At 48.1% G+C, this 16,492-nt stretch overlaps 1 protein-coding gene and 1 long non-coding RNA gene across 13 annotated transcripts in view; one reads left to right on the top strand and one right to left on the bottom strand.

The window, feature by feature from the left end:
* Nucleotides 1-1,212: 1,212 nt before the first annotated feature.
* LOC126064043 (uncharacterized) lies at nt 1,213-3,495 on the bottom strand. The gene is made up of 3 exons (XR_007514438.1): nt 3,319-3,495; nt 1,585-2,584; nt 1,213-1,496 (listed from the first exon to the last, which is right to left on the bottom strand). It is a non-coding gene; the product is annotated as an uncharacterized LOC126064043 (long non-coding RNA).
* A 3,353-nt stretch (nt 3,496-6,848) lies between these two features.
* The window catches only part of MAGI1 (membrane associated guanylate kinase, WW and PDZ domain containing 1), a 713,080-nt gene continuing 703,436 nt past the window's right edge, over nt 6,849-16,492 (top strand). For 6 of the 12 annotated variants that reach the window (XM_049862786.1, XM_049862781.1, XM_049862784.1 and 3 more), the window contains exon 1: nt 6,851-8,033. In XM_049862786.1, the coding sequence (XP_049718743.1) occupies nt 7,721-8,033 (313 nt within the window). In that variant the 5' untranslated portion in view covers nt 6,851-7,720. Of the gene's footprint in view, nt 8,034-16,492 lie in introns of all 12 variants that reach the window. The other 6 variants (XM_049862788.1, XM_049862787.1, XM_049862783.1 and 3 more) reach the window with 4 other exon arrangements.

Here is a 16,492-nt window from a genome sequence, read left to right as displayed (position 1 = left end):
GGTAATAGAATTTTGGATGGCTTAATTAAATTAATACTGCCTTTTACTTATCTATTTTTTTACTGTCTCACAAAAAATCCTGTTATTGTATTTTTAAAAATACAGTCATTCCGCCCTTGGTGTCAACATGCATTTCCCTCCTCTCCTGTTCAGTTCTGTTTCGTGTGATAAAGATGTAAAACAAGCAAGAGGAAGAAATATCAAATGGCAAACACCTTCCATAATAAAACCCTGTATTTCTTACGCATCTACCATATTCAAATTATTGTTACAGAGTTGATGGAAGATCGAATAAGAGAAGTGCAATGTCTAGCCTCAGAAATGCAAATTTCCTGCTCTCGAGGAAATCAGCAACATCATCAGGTGTACTTTCCATGGAATTATGCAGGAGGATGTGCATATTTGAGACACTCAGTATTTTAGACAGCTCCACCACTTGGGAAATTCTAGGAGCGATTCCCATTATAAAATCCGTGGGTCTCTTGGTTCCTACATCGTACCTCAGATCTGACATCTAATTCCAAAAGTTATCAGTATCCACGTTTCCCATGTAAATGAATCAGAATATGAGGTAGGATTTAAACCCTCTTTCTGGAGTTCCTTCTCTGGGGTATAAAAATAATAGTTCACATGTGATGTCTTGAAAGGTCACAAACACTAACATTGTATTTACTCTTGCGTAGTTAAAAAAAAAAAAAAAATTTTTTTTTTTTTTTTAGTTGGAAGTATTAACGGGAGGAATACCGTGGGCAGAGGAAACCACCTATCTGCCTCCCTGATGAGGAAAGGAACAAGTTATCAAGTGAAACATAAAAATGCTTCCAGGAAATAATTATGAAAATGTTGCTTTGCTATCTACCTTCTACCTGAACTACTGGGTTAAGCCTCCCCGACCTGTCTTCTGTTTTAAACCACCAGTTTGGAGTCAGTTACCTTATTGTATACGAAGTATTTAAATTCCCTATCTCTGATTAATGCCTCTTGCTAGCATTCTTCAAACACAGAAATATAACCTATTTCTTTCTTTGCCCTACAGCTGAACAATTTATTTCCATCCTCATATTTTCAGAAAAATGAGGTAAAATACCATCTTAAATACCAGTTATATACTTCTTTAATCACAACTGGAAAACTTTGGAAAGAAACAAATTTGGCACAAGGAGGAGAAATACACATTTCATATTTGTGTTTTTTATTTTTCAACCCTCCAAGTAGAACTACTGAATGAAAACAAGATCTTTATCTGTTGAGAGTTTGTTGGGTGTCACAGTTTATTTTTCATCTGCATCCACTGTTTATTAAGAGTGTTGTTGAAATACCTCCTCAATAACGGTCTAAGAACGTTTGCCTCTTCACCTGTGCCACAGCCCACAGATTTCCAAACACGTTAGACATGTTTGCAAATTAATCCTCTTTACATTCCAGGAAATTATTCCATCTTCAGAGCCCACAGATGGGGAACAGGAAATTGGGTTCCTGAGTGGAATACTGTATTCCTTCAGATTAAAGGGAAGAGACAAAGAGGGTGATTAATTACTGTGCATACACTATGTGGCAGACTCAAGAGCCAAAATATACTCTTACCAAATGTGCTAAAAGTAGGTGCCCATATCCTACATCTCATAGTGAAGTGGCTCAGAGCAGGGGCTTTGGGTCATGCTTCTGGGTTCATATCCTGGCTTTGTCATGTCCAAGCTCTGTGACCTTGGGTATTTCTTCACTTCCCTCCCTTAACTGCAAAGTCAGTGTCTTAGTTGCTGCTGTAACAGAAATACCACACGTGAGTGGCTTTAAAAGAACAGAAATTTATTTTCCCACAGTTCTGGTGACGAAAAGTCCAAATTAGGGTCTTGACGATATTAATTCCTTCTGTGAGCCTCTCTCCTAGTTTCTGGTGTCTGTTGGGGATTCTTGGTGTTCCTTGGAGTTCCTTGGTGTCTGCCTTCCCTGCGTGTGTCTGGGTCTTTTTCTAATTCAGAAGTGATTAGGTTTAGGATCCACCGTATTCTGGTATGACCTCATTAACATAACAAAAGAAAAATCCATTTCCAAACATCCACAGGTACAAGGACCAGGAATTCAACACATATTTTGGGGAGACACAGTTCAGTTCATAACACTCTTGGTCAGTTATAACATCTACCTTATGTGGCTGCTGTGAGGATTAAATGATACCCATAATGATCCTGGTACACAGGTAAACGTCAAAGTTATGAACTTCACGGTATTATTCTCCCCATCGGAATGTACTGCCAAAGTCATGGCATAAATGAGAGATACCTGGACACCAGGGTCCCACCTTATACCTATTCAAGAAAAATTCACTTCAAACTCTTCCAAGAAAATAACCTACAAATACCTCGGTTCTAGCCACTAAATATAAAAATTGGCTTTGCGTCAAAGGCCACAAGTTAAACAGTTTAACATCAAATTTCATCCATTCATTCAATTATTCAGTAAGTGCGTATGGAGCACAGTCTCCATCAAGGGTTGTTTTAGGTTCTGAGGATTCATAAGTTGGGTAGGGCAGATACGATTTCTGCTCTGAAGGGGTTTCCGGTCTGGGACGTAGGAACCAGATCAGCTGAAACAGAAAAAACAGCAGAAGTGAGAAAAGGGCAAGAGAGTTTGCAAACATATAACTAATGCTTCAAAACCGGCAGCTTTGGCTGCTTCGGAGGCTTGAATTATTTCCTGTCTCCCTATTCCTTTCTCCATCCTGCACTCTGTACTCCAATGTACTTCTTCTCCTGGGGTTACTCCACATTTAAATCCTGAAGTGTGCTAAAGGCCACATCCATTTCCCTCTTAGGTGCAGGGACACCTGGAATCCTGGAGAAGGAAGATGGCAGCACCACAGTGGGAGGAGTCCAGAAGCACCTGGCCCTGCACAGCCCCTAGACTACCCATGCAGGGGCGGGAGTCCAGATGGCCCTGCACAGCCCCTAGACTACCCATGCAGGGGCGGGAGTCCAGATGGCCCTGCACAGCCCCTAGACTACCCATGCAGGGGCGGGAGTCCAGAGGTGCTGATTCTAGGGAGGTGGAGGAATTCCTAGCTAGCAATCAGTCTTTACTGGACTATGGAGTGGGGGAGGGGGTGGGCGGAACCCGCAGGATCAAGCTTACTAGTAATTTGTAAGGTAATCTGGGATTCCCCTCTAACATGGGAGGTGAAAATGTGCATTTTTCTGGGAATATTCATTCAACCAATACATGAGCATTTACTAGGTACCAAGTACTGTTCTAGGAGCCTCTGCATGGTGCTAACAGTTAAGTGCTCGGGTACTAACTTAAAGATTGGTGGTTTGAACTCACCTAGAGGCACCTCAGAAGAAAGGCCTGGTGACCTGCTTCCAAAAGGTCACAGCCATGAAAATCCTGTGGAGCACAGTTCTACTCTGAAATACAATGGGGTAACCATGAGACAGAAGCTGCTTGAGTGAGGCACTGTTTTAGGAACTGGGAATACATCAGTAAACACAACCGCCAAATTTCCTGCTCTCCCAGAGCGTACACTCCAGAGGAAGATGAACCATACACAGCTTTATACTAAAAAAATTGTTTAGGAATTATGGTGCTAGAGCCGTGGTCCTCAACATTGTGTAACAGCACCACTTGGGGGCACCTTAAAAATCCAGATGAGAGACCCTCTCCCTGACATTCGGGATGGCTGGACCTGGGGTTGAGTTTAGGATCCTACTGAAGCTCCCCATAAGATTCTGTTCCACAGGTTTGGAACAAACCAGTTGTTTCTGAGACAATCAACCAACCAACCCATCGTCTTGGACTCGTGGCGGCCATATGTGTTAGAGAGTGGAACTGCCTCATTGGGGTTTCTTGACGGTAGTCTTTACGCAAGCAGGTTCCAGGCCTTTCCTCCACCGCACCCCTGGGTGAGTTCGAACCACTAACCTTTATGTTAGTACCAAACCAAAAACCAAGTCTGTTGGCGTCAAGTCAATTCCGACTCACAGCCACCCTACAGGACAGACTGGAATTGCCCTGTAGGGTTTCCAGAAAGCGGCTAGTGGATTAGCAGTCAAGCACAAATCATTTGTGCCACCTGGGGACCTCCTTCTGAGAAAAGAGGCTGGAGATGAAGGACGCGCCCCTCACCAAGGAGGGCCACGGGAAATTGGCCACCTCCTTTCAGAAACACAAGGAGGCAATAAGATTTTAAGTTCTGGATATTCCAAGAGAGAAGCATCAACATTCTTTTCTTGGATAAACCAAACCAGTTGCTGTCGAGTCAGTTCCTACTCACGGCAACTTCACGTGTGTCAGAGTAGAACTATGTATGCTCCATGGGGTTTTCAATGACCGATTTTTCGGAAAAAAGATCTCCAACCCTTTCTTCTGAGGTGCTTTTGGGGTGGACTCAAACCCCCAACCCTTAAGGGTAGCAGCCTAGTGCATTACCCTTTGCATCGCCCAGGGACTTCTAGCAAGAATAAAACCCATTGCCTTCAAGTCAATCCCAACTCATAGCGACCCTATAGGACAGAACAGAACTGCCCCATAGGGCTTCGAAGGAGCAGCTGGTGTATTTGACCTTTTGGTCAGCAGCAAATCTCTTAACCCCTGTGCCACCAGGGCTCCCTATAATAAAATAGAATCCTAAAAAAGTGCTTTAAGATATTTAAATATATGTTTACACATTTTTTAAGTTCTAGAAAGTAAATGAATTATCATCATTTAACCTGAAACCTCAAATGAATTCCTTTCCCTTTCCAAATTGAGTATTAATACTACTAATAATATACTTTTATTATATGCCACTTGACGAGTATTTGCTTTACAAGTATTCTCCCATGTAACGCTCCCAAGGACCCCGTGAGGTACTGTTACAGTCTTCTTACAGGGCAGAAAATGAAGGCTCTGAGAGACCACGGAACTTGCCCAAGGTCGCACAGAGTGGACCACGGGAAACAACACTCCGGAGCCCAGCTCTCAACCTGACCCCTGGGGCATACCACTCTCTCAGTCCCCTCAACTCACCTCCCTTATTTAGCATTTGGACTCTCTCCTGTGACTAAAGATGAATAATCAAGTTATAAATCATTAAAAGGAAAAAGAAACCGCTTGGGAAAGTCCTTAACCGCCCAGGCCCATCAAGGGAGTATTTGGATAGGGCAGCCTTCGTGGCGACTGTGTTTCTCCTGCCTGCGGCCGAGCTGGTTCTGTAACCTCACCGGACAGACACACGCTCTCCCCGCCTCTGGGCGGCTCCCGAGGTGGAGCGACCTGGGGCCTCGAATTCTGAGAGGTGGCGGCTGCGCGCCTATGCCCCAGACTCCGTGGCGATCCTTATCTCCTGGCCTCGGGGCGGGTCCCCAGGCTTCCCGGCTCCGCCAGTACCTTGAGTCCAGGGCAAATGACAGACTCCAGAAGTCTCTTCTGGAAGGACAGTTAAAAAGCTAGATGCCATTTAAACGAGGGTTGGAGGTCCGAACCCCTCCAGCCCCTGGGCTTCTCTCCCTCGCCTGTATTTTTCCCTGTGTCCTATGACGTTGGCTCCAAAGTTTAACGGCGTATGGGGGCGTGCGAGGCTCACAGGGATCCCAGATTGGTAGCTCCCGGGATCCTGGCAGATCCCCCGCCAGAACGCGAAACCGCGGGCACACGGCGGCGGGGAGCAAGGGCGCGCCTCCCGGGGGTCTCAGGGGTTTAGAGGGAAATTGGCTGGGAGTGTCGGGGGCGGACACAGCGGGCTAGGTGATCCACAGCCACAGGCGAGGGCGGCAGGAGGCTTAGGGCCAGCGTGAGTGCGTGAGTGTGAGCGCAAGGGTGAGTGTGTGAGCGCGGGGGGAGAGTGTGAACGCGGGGGTGAGCGCGGCGGTGAGGGTGAAAGTGAACGCGGGGGTGAGTGTGAGAGCGGGGGTGAGTGTGAGCGCGAGGGTGTGTGAAAGCGGGGGTGAGTGTGAGCGCGGGGGTGAGTGTGAGCGCGAGGGTGAGTGTGTGAGCGCGGGGGTGAGTGTGAGCCCGGGGGGGAATGTGTGAGCGCGGGGGTGAGTGAGCGCGAGGGTGAGCGCCGGGGTGAGGGTGAGCGCGGGGGTGAGGGTGGGAGCTGGGGTGAGGGTGGGAGCTGGGATGAGGGTGAGCGCGGCGGTGAGGGTGAGCGTGAACTTGGGGGTGAGTGTGAGTGCGAGGGTGTGTGTGTGAGCGCGGGGGGGTGAGGGTTAGCGCGGGGGTGAGTGTGAGCGCGAGGGTGAACGCGGGGGTGAGGGTGAGCGCGGGGGTGAGTGTGTGAGCGCGGGGGGGGTGAGGGTTAGCGCGGGGGTGAGTGTGAGCGCGAGGGTGAGTGTGTGAGCGCGGGGGGGTGAGGGTGAGCGCGGGGGTGAGTGTGAGCGCGAGGGTGAGTGTGTGAGCGCGGGGGGGTGAGGGTGAGCGCGGGGGTGAGCGTGAGCGCGAGGGTGAACGCGGGGGTGAGGGTGAGCGCGGGGGTGAGTGTGTGAGCGCGGGGGGTGAGGGTGAGCGCGGGGGTGAGTGTGAGCGCGAGGGTGTGTGTGTGAGCGCGGGGGGGGTGAAGGTGAGCGCGGGGGTGAGTGTGAACACGAGGGTGAGTGTGTGAGCGCGGGGGGGGTGAGGGTGAGCGCGGGGGTGAGCGTGAGCGCGAGGGTGAACGCGGGGGTGAGGGTGAGCGCGGGGGTGAGTGTGTGAGCGCGGGGGTGAGGGTGAACGCGGGGGTGAGTGTGTGAGCGCGGGGGTGAGGGTGAACGCGGGGGGGAGTGTGTGAGCCTCCCCAACCCCCACCTGTTTGAAGCGGTTTTAAAATCCCGAAGTCAGATTCTTTATGTTTCAAAAGTTTCAGTTTAAGTGAAATACATGCGCTCTTCCTATATATTTTTTAAGTTCTGGAAAGTAGGAGGCGAATTACCATCCTTTAACCTGAACCCTAAAAGGAGCTGCTGGGTCTACGCCTCGGAAAGAAAAGGAGGAGGACGCTCAGCGGTGTGCGAAGGGGAGGAGGGCGGCAGTCGGCTGCTCTCAGGCTCGGCTTTAGGACCCAACGGGAAGCCCGTTGGACTCTTTCGCTCAGGGAAGGAGAGGCGGGGCGGGCCGGATGGCAGGCGGCCGCGGGGCGCATGCGCGCGCGTCTCCTCCCGCCGGCCGCTTCGCTGCGCTCGGCGGCGCGGAATAGAATGAAATGTAACAAAACAAGCCGAGCCTTTGTATCTGCTTAAAGGGGCCGCGGGCACTTCCCTGCTGTCCTCCCCCTCAGCGCCGCTGCGCCGCCGCGTCTCCAGGGCTCCCTGCAACTGGGCTGGCAGGGCTTGCCCCACCTCGGGAGCAGCCGGCCAGCGAGGAAGGACGAGCCGGGCGGGAGGCAAGGAGGAGGCTCCGCATTTCTAAAAGGCAAGAAAGAAAGGAAGGAAGGAAAAAAAAAAAAAACCAAAAAAAAACCCGGAGCGGCGTAGAGTGGACTCTGGTCCGAGCGAGCGCGATCGGGCGCCCGGACGTGGACCGAGAGGCACCGGAACGCAAACAAAGCGCGCGGGCGCCCGTGCAGGCTCGGTGGGGAAGCCCAGAAAGTTTGTTTGACGATGGCCTGAGTGCGCGAGTGTGTGCAGGCGAGCGAGGCCGCCAAGTTCCTCTCCAGGGGCGTTACTGGGAGGAGGTGGCTCTCCTATGAACCACCGGCGGCTTGGAGGCTTGCGCTGGGGGGGCACCTGTCTCTCATTTTATTTTATTTTTTGGAGGAGGGGTGTACCTCGTCATGTCGAAAGTGATCCAGAAGAAGAATCACTGGACCAGCAGGGTTCACGAATGCACCGTGAAGCGGGGGCCCCAGGGCGAGCTGGGGGTGACGGTGCTGGGGGGCGCGGAGAACGGGGAGTTTCCGTACGTCGGAGCGGTGGCCGCGGCCGAGGTGGCGGGGCTTCCTGGCGGAGGAGAGGGTCCGAGGCTGGGCGAGGGGGAGCTGTTGCTGGAGGTGCAGGGGATCCGGGTGTCCGGCTTGCCCCGCTATGACGTGTTGGGAGTCGTCGACAGCTGCAAGGAGGCCGTCACCTTCAAAGCCGTCAGACAAGGTAAGACCGGGCGCGCCTCTGGGGGCGCCCCTGGAAAACTGCACGGCCTGTGGGGTGTCTCCCTAACCGTGATTTCCCGCGTTCCTCCTCGCAGCGAACCCGAGAGGGGACGTTGAGGCTGTGTGCCCTGCAGTAGAGACATACACAAAGTTGTTGCGAGACTGTAGGTTGTTTGCCCACCTGCTTTGGAAGAGGCGTCTGGGTTTGAACAGGGAACCGGGGAGACGTGTCGCGGGCCTGGTTGCCAGCCTGTTATCTCAGCCACCAAACGCAGCGCAGCCTCGCCTGCACCTGGAGGCGAGTTGGGGAACTGAGGCTGGAGCAAAGGTGGACGCTCCAGCAGCTCCTTGGGGGAAGAAGTGCTGCGGGCGCAGCTGCTGACTTTCTTCTGCCATTTTTCTGTTTCCAGACCTGGAAAGTGGGTATGAAGGAAGGAAGGGTCCTCAGTTTACTGGATCCCCTCCACCCTAAAATCGGCTTCACCCCACAACCCCTCGCCTGGCGGTTCCTAAGCCCGCTGCCTGAAGATTCTGCATTCACCCCACAGCCGAATGACGCATGTGTCTCCACCGTTTGGCCCAGCACCGGGCGGGGCGAGGGGGTATTACTCTTAGCGCAAATCTAGACCCAATTTACGCTGTCATTATTATCATCATCCTCTATAATAACGATAGCTACCATTCATTGATTTGTGTTCCGTGCTAGGCTCTGGGTGCTGCCTTACTTGTATGATTTCACTCTGGTTCACAATCCTAAGAAAGAGTTGTTTTTATAAACCCCATTTAACAGATACGGAAACCGGGACTGACATTGGTTAAGTGACTTGCCCAAGGTCACACCCCTACCAAAAGCCTGGTTTGAGTTGCAGAGCCTTAAGCACTGAGGAGGTAGGAGGTAGGGGTTGGGGGATGACCCTTAGGGACTGGAGGGGCTAACTTGTGTCAGGAAGTAGACTAGATTTTCCCCTGAGAAGCCTGGAGGGGTCTACCTCTTAGAGGATGGAAGATGCAGTTGGTTGGGGGAGGAGGAAGAGGGGTGTCTTACATCTTGGTTTGGGACAGCAAGGGGCTGTTCCTACATCAGTCCAGCAGAGAAGACTGGAGTCTCTAAAAGGCATCCCTTGTGTGACCAAACACCATGATGCAGTTCTCTCCCTGAAAACACCAAAGGAGGTGACATAGTTGAGCATGGTAAAGAGGTCCCACATGTGTCTGTCGGTGGACAGCAGCTGGAGGAATGTGTCAAAGGAAAGAAGGCCTGGGCTGGGCTTCTCTTGGAAACAGGCTTGTTCCAGGAAAGGGAAGAGGGGGCAGGGGATAGCTAAGTCTTTGGTAGCTTTGGGAGCTGAGGGGTGGACACTGAGCTATGAAAATCTTTGGCCATTTATGTCCTCATCTCCACTTGGACACTTCCTCCAAGAAGCCTTCCAGGTTCCTGCCAGGATGAACAAATCCTTCTTCCTCTGGGCTCCCTTGATGTGTACCTTGTGGTTTTTAACTTAGAGCTACAAGTTGGGTCCTACTCCTCTTGTCCCAGGTAGTAAGCTTACTGCAGGGAGAGACTGTGCCTCATTCCTAGCCCTTCTCCCCAGCCTTTGCTTGAGACCCACCTCTGAGGGTGTTCCCTTATCTATAAAATGGCTTTCTTCTGGGTGTTATGTAAACTAGTACAGGAAGTGCACAAAACAGTGCCTGGCATGTACTGAGTGTTCAGTAAAGGTGAGTTATTGTTATGTTTGAATTGAATTGAGTACTTACTTCTTTGTAAGGTTAACTTTTGATGTCAGGGACCTGAATTATCAGGATTTGATAGAGTTGTAGGGAAAATACTGTGTCAGGACATTTGATGGGAATGGATGCAGGCATTTTGGAGAAAGGGGTGGAGAAAGGATAGGCCAACCTAGTGGGGTGTCTGGTGGTGTCCGATGGGCCCATGGGGACGTGTTTTCAGTGTGCCCGATGCTGCATATAGCTGGGCTTCCTCTCTTCACTGGCCATCAAAAGAGACAGGAGGCATTGTCCCAGGGCTGCGTCATTATGGAGCTTTGGAAGGGTTGGGGAGTTAATCAGGTGGGTTTAGAAGTGGGTTCAAAGGGAAGTATAGTCTCTTAGAACTATTCTGTGTGCACATAATGTTCACAGCAGCTGTGTGTGTATATAAAATTACTTGTAATGGAGTAGAATAAAAATGTTGATGAGGAATCCCGAATGGCCTGGAATCCACTACAGTGTGAAAGCTATTACTTCTCATAATAATTACACAGACAACAGTTAGCTCTTCTTATGTCTTCATTGCTAGTAAAGATGGCACTAGAAGCCACTTCATCAGGCTGTTGTTCCCTTTTTTATACCGAGAATGTAATTTAAGTGACATGACAGAACTGCACTTACTGTGTCTTCGTTACTGTGTCCTAATATCAGGCAGGTCCATATTTGGTATGTGGCAAAGAAAAGTGTTATTTCTGTATTGTCTACACCTTGAGTTAACCACTGCCAGTGATGCGGGTCACTCTGCGTGCTATCTGTATGGAAATGTCACAGTCTTATTGTGGGAGAAGATTCTGCTGTTTCCACCTTATGGCATCTCCCTGGAAAGATGCACGCGCCAAAATAGTCTAGCAAATGGTATTAGACGCAGGACTGGATTGTGAAGGAATCCAGCTAAGTGGATCTGCAGGGTTGGAGTTGGTTCATTTTAAATGGAGAAGATTGTTGTGTTTCAGAAGGTGCCTAAACTAGGAAAAAAAGAAAAAATATATATATGTTTTTATATACTTTATTGAAGTATCATTAACTTACAGTAAAATGCACAGATCTTAAGTGTATAGTTTGAGTTTTGACAAATGTATACGCTCATGCTATCATCACTCCAGTTAAGATATAGAACATTTTCATCACCCCGGAAATTTCCCTCAGGTCTCTTTCCCGTCAGTTTCCCCCAACCCCTCCAGAGGCAAATGTTGTTGTGATTTGGTTCCTAACAATATCAATGAAATAGTGCAGAATGTACTCTTTTGTGTCTGCTCTTGTTGCTCAACAAAATGTTATGGAGATTTTTTCATGTTGTTTTTGTTCTTTCCTTAAACTACTGAGTCCTAGTCCAGTGTATAGACAGCAGCTTCTTCATCCATTTGCTTATCGATGAGCATTTGGCTTTGGCTGTTACCGATAAAGCTGCTCCAGATGCTGCCGTTGCCCCACGCCTTTGCCAACCTTTGATGCTGTCTGTTTTCTGAATTTTAGCCGTTCTCTATTAAAAAAAAAAAAAAAAATTTAATAGAGGTATATGGGGAAAGGAAAAAAAAAGTAAGAAAACTGATGTAGGAGGTATGCAGTATTTATTAAGCACTTGCCTTGGAATGTGCCAGCCCCTTCTCAGAGCAAGTGTTTTATGTCTAGTCTGTTGTTGTTGAATACCGTTGAGTAGATTTTGACTCATAGGGACCCCAAGTGACAGAGGAGAACTGTCTCAGATTTTTCTCTGCTGTAATCCTTGTGGAAGCAGACTGCCAGGTCTTTCTCCCGTGGAGCTGCTGGGTGTGTGTGAACTGCCGACCTTTTGGTTAGCAGCGGAAAAGCACTTAGCCCTTGCACCACCAGGGCTGAGTTCTTAGGTCCTCACAATAGGACTCAGATATTGAGGTTCAGAGAGTTGGGGTAACTTTCCCAAGGGTCATACAAGAGGTGGCAGAGTCCTGCTGGAACCTAGTTGTGTCTGATTCCAAAGCCCATGTTCTCAGTTCCTTAGACAATGGGTCACAGAGTGTGGTCCCCAGACCAGTGGCGTTAACAGTACCTGGAAACTTGTCAGGAACGGAAATTCCTGAGCCTATTCCTGAGCCTGCCGCAGCCCTACTGATCCAGAAACAGGGGTGGAGACTAGGGGGTGTTTTAACAAACCCTTCGGAGATTCTGATGTGTGCTCAGTTTTGAGACCTCCTGCCCTAGCAAATCGACTGAGATTTTGAATATGCCATCAGATGAGGCAAGTGACCTGAGCCCCAGAGCAAGCTGCGCCGAATCGTGCTGTCTCCTCGGCAGGACGCCCTCCTGGGCCTTGGTTACTCCTGCCGAAGATAAGGGGTGTGTCCTTCAAGGCCTTAGCGCTCCTGAGACTTTGTGATGCCATCAACAACCCAGACTCCAGAGTTTTAAAATGATGTGATTGCAGTTTCCCAAACTCGTATATATAGGTGGTGCTTACATACTTTTGTAGGTGAATTTTGTGGTTTTGCATATTACCCAGGAACTAAAGCTGACCCTCTACTTTTTCAGACAGAGTGAAGACAGTAAAGAAGACAATTTAAAAACCCAAACCCCGCCACCAAACTTTCCCCTCATCCTAAAGAGGGAATTGTGACTGCATAAAACTGAATATATATGTGTGTGTGTATATATATATATATATATATACATATAGTTCTTTGTCACTTGTTTTGCTGGTGTGTGTTTGTTTTGACCAATTGAAATATATGACAACTCTGCAACGAAATAATTCTGTTCTCACCTCCCCCACCTCCACTCCTTCCCGCCTCACTCTTCCCACCCTCATCTCTCGTCACACCCCCTCTCCCTACACCACACCCACACCCCACCTCTCCCCACATCCCCCACCTCTCCCCACACCCCCCTCTCCCCACACCCTCCTTCCCCACACGTCCCCTCTCCCTATACCCCATCCACATCCCCCACCTCTCACCACACCCTCCTCTCCCCACACCACCCACACCCACCTCCCCATACCTCCCCTCTCCCTATACCCCACCCACTCCCTGCTTCTTCCCACATCCCCCACCTCTCCCCGCACCCACCTTCCTATACCGGGGGTACCTCTTCCCTCTCCCCACACCCTTCCCTGTCCCCACACCCCCCTCTCCCCAGTCACACCCCCATAGTTCCTCCCTCTGCCCACACCCCCCTCCTGACACCCCCCACACGTCCTCCCTCTCCCCACATCCCCCGCCTCTCCCCACATCCCCCACCTCTCCCCACATCCCCCACCTCTCCCTCCCTCCCCCGCTCTCCCTCCCTCCTCCCTTCCCTGCATCCCCTACCTTTCCTCATACCCCCACAATCATGAGGTTGACTCTTCTGTTTCGTCAGAGAGACCCTCACTGATAACCTCATCTGTGGCTTGTTACTAAATGCTTAACATCCAGTTCTGGGGGGTGGGAGGGCCCTCATTTGTAGCATAACTGGAGTTGGGAAGAGATGCATATAATTGTTTTTCCCGAGCCAGTAAGGACCTGTATGGACCAGTCCCACCACATAACTGATCCCATCAAAATAGTTCCCTGAGTTGCATGTGATCGTATCACCCTGTTTTGTGTCTTCATAGCCTCAGTACAATCTCACCTTATGGTCTTCTGTTTCTTCTGTATTGTCTCACTCCCTTTCCACCACCCACTGCTCTGACAGGGATCACAATAGCCGGTCCTGCACAGAGTGGGAGAAAAATGTAGAACAAAATTCAAACTCACAAAAAATACCAGACTTACTGATCTGACGGAGTCTGGAGAAACCCCAAGAGTATGGCCCCCAGATACCCTTTTAACTTAGCACCAAAGTCACTTCTGAGGTTCACCCTTCAGCCAAAGATTAGGCAGATCTATAGGGCTAACAATAACACATGAGGGACATGCTTCATAGTTCTACCATGTAAAAAAAGTTCTACCATGTATACAAGACCAAATGGGCACACCAGCCCAAAAGCAAAGACGAGAAGACAGGAAGGGACAAGAAAACTGGACAAATGGAAATTTATTGAGAAGGGGAGACTGTTGACACCTCACAGGGTTGGCAACCAATGTCACAGAACAATGTATGTATTAATTGTTTAATGAGACTAGTTTGCTCTGTAAACTTTCTTCTAAAGCACAATTAAAAAAAAAAAAATTACATTCCTGGAATCCTTGTGGGGCAGTTCTACTCTGTCCTATAGGTTCACTATGAGTTGGAATCGACTCCAGGGCAATGAGTGTTTGGTAAAATAAACCCATTGCTGTGCAGTCCATTGTGACTCATAGCAACACTATCCACATAGTAGAACCGCCCCACTTCTGCGGCTGTAATCTTTAGGAAGCAGACTGCTACATCACAGCGGCTAGTGGGTTCAAAGGCCTGACCTTTTGGTTAGCAGTCCAATGCTTAACCACTTGTGACACCAGGACTCCTTTTTGGTAAAAATAGTACCTGGCAAAGTGCTCACCAAAATTTGTGGGATGGGTAAATGAATTTTGGGACATATGTCATTTATATTCTGCTGTTCCTCCTTATTCAGATGATAAGTACAGACTAGGCCATATGTAACATCTTTCTGCTTTTCCCTCTGTTCACTTTTTACTTCTTATTTGGGATCCTAATGTGTTCACTTTCTCATCACCAGGCTTTCCACTCAGCTGACACCCTATGACTAATAGTCTTGATAAAAAAAAAGGTATAAATGCCTCACAAGGCTTAATGAGTTATATTCAAGTATTTCTGCTGTTGACTCCAAATAAAGTTTAAGAAGTGAGTCTCTAAATGTGAAATTTCAGATGTTTGGCAGGCAAGATGATGAGGGACTTTTCTGTTTTATATTGATGTGGGACCTGCTCTGTGTCAATATCACCAAGAATGGCATTTTCCCTCCACATTCTTACAGCATTGTCCCAGTGTACAATTTTTTTTTCTGGCCAGTAGCAAATCAGATCTTTGCTAGAGAAAACAGTTTGATTTCAGTTCTCTGTTTCTCTTAAATTATGCTTTGTGTTTATATGTCTTTTTTTTTTTTAGCTTAAATCTTTTAAAAATTAATCTCTTTGTTTTTAGTGTCAGAAGACCACTCTCCAAGGGATATTTTTAGGTTACGCTGTAGAACACTCCACTGCTTTTACAAAAAATAATGCAAGGATGGGCAACCCAACTTGTCCATTGTTTCCGGTGTCTACCCTTTGCATTGGCTGTGTTATTTAAAAATAGATTAACCTGACCTTATGATGCAATGGCATACAGTTCGCTCACTGCATATGCTGGCATTCATTACCCAGCTAGTTTTGGATGGCAGAATCGATGATATCCACCGAGGAGAATTAAGTGGTTTATAAGAGAAAACATTCTGACATCTCCTTACCACAAGGGTTTATATTGAAGGGTGTTGCTTTATAAACTATGGTTATTTAATGCAAAACATCAGTCTATGATGTTAGTGGTTCTTTCCTTGAGTTTGTATATATGTGTAACAGGATATACTGATTTTGTATACACTGGGAATAAAGGCTGTCAAATTTTTTATGGGCTGACATTCATGTCCTAAAAAAGTAGGTTACTGCGTTCCTGCCTGTCTTTATGCAGTTCCTATATGAGATTCATGACCTTGGAAAACCCCTAATAAACACTGGAGCTTTGCTATAATGTGCCCCTATGGATGTCTGAATTAATATAGTGTTTCTGCTGAGGTTGTTTTGGTATTTCTATAGCTAAAAATCTCCACAGATGACAAGGACAGACCTGTCGTACCGACTCCTGCTTTATAGGGTCCAAGGCATTCTGGATGTCAACTTTGCTTAGACTTTCTTCTCTGCAGGCATGTAACAAAATTAGAAAATGTAATTTGAGGAATGTCTTTTATGATTAAATAATAATCTTTTCTTTTTATAGCTAAGTAATTAAAGAATGGAGTGATCTTATTTGTAACCATTTCCGTAGTCCTCATCTTAGAGTGATGATCTGGCCCATGACATTATTTTCCTTTCCCTGTCTATTGCCACTTTCTCAGCGAGGCCCTCCCCGACCACTTTCTCAGCGAGGCCCTCCCCGACCACTTTCTCAGCGAGGCCCTCCCCGACCACTTTATTTAAACTTATAACTCCACCACCACTCCATCATTCCTTGTTCCCCTTCCCTGCTTTATTTTTCTCCATAGTATGTAAATCATTTCAAAGTAAATAAGTTACTGATTTTGTCTCCTCCCTCGCCCCTGAGAATATAAGCTCCAAGAGGGCAGGGACGTTGTTTGTTTTGTTGCCTCACTGTATCCCCAGTACCAGGAGCAGTGCTTTGCACTTGGTAGCTGCTCAGGCATTTGAGCAACTATTTGAATGTCCGCTGTGGAATTTAGAACTAGAATAAATCTGTCTTGGGCTCAGTTGCCTCTCTGAAAATTCTGATATTTGAAAGTCTCTGAAAATGTAGGTATGGATCACATTAAACTTGATAGGGCCAAGTAGAGCTGATTGATTGATCCAGGAATATTCTTGAAGACAGTGAGCACTGTTGGCCTGCTTCAGTAGGTCTTGGTATTACAGGTTTAGACTAGCATAATGCTGAGTGTGTAAGGAAACTGTGCAAACTCGCACCCTCAGCTGCATTGTGAATGGGCCTCTGGCACTGTCTCCTGCGTGTAGAGACTTTTTCTCTTGTCATCTCCAGTGTCATGACAATGAGTTACATAAGAAAATTACATTCTCACAGCTGAGGTAT

The sequence above is a fragment of the Elephas maximus genome, chromosome 20, assembly GCF_024166365.1.
Source record: "Elephas maximus indicus isolate mEleMax1 chromosome 20, mEleMax1 primary haplotype, whole genome shotgun sequence".
In the NCBI taxonomy this organism is placed as follows: domain Eukaryota; kingdom Metazoa; phylum Chordata; class Mammalia; order Proboscidea; family Elephantidae; genus Elephas; species Elephas maximus.
The sequence above is the reverse complement of the archived record's forward strand: the minus strand, read 5'-3'. Positions and strand labels throughout refer to the sequence as shown.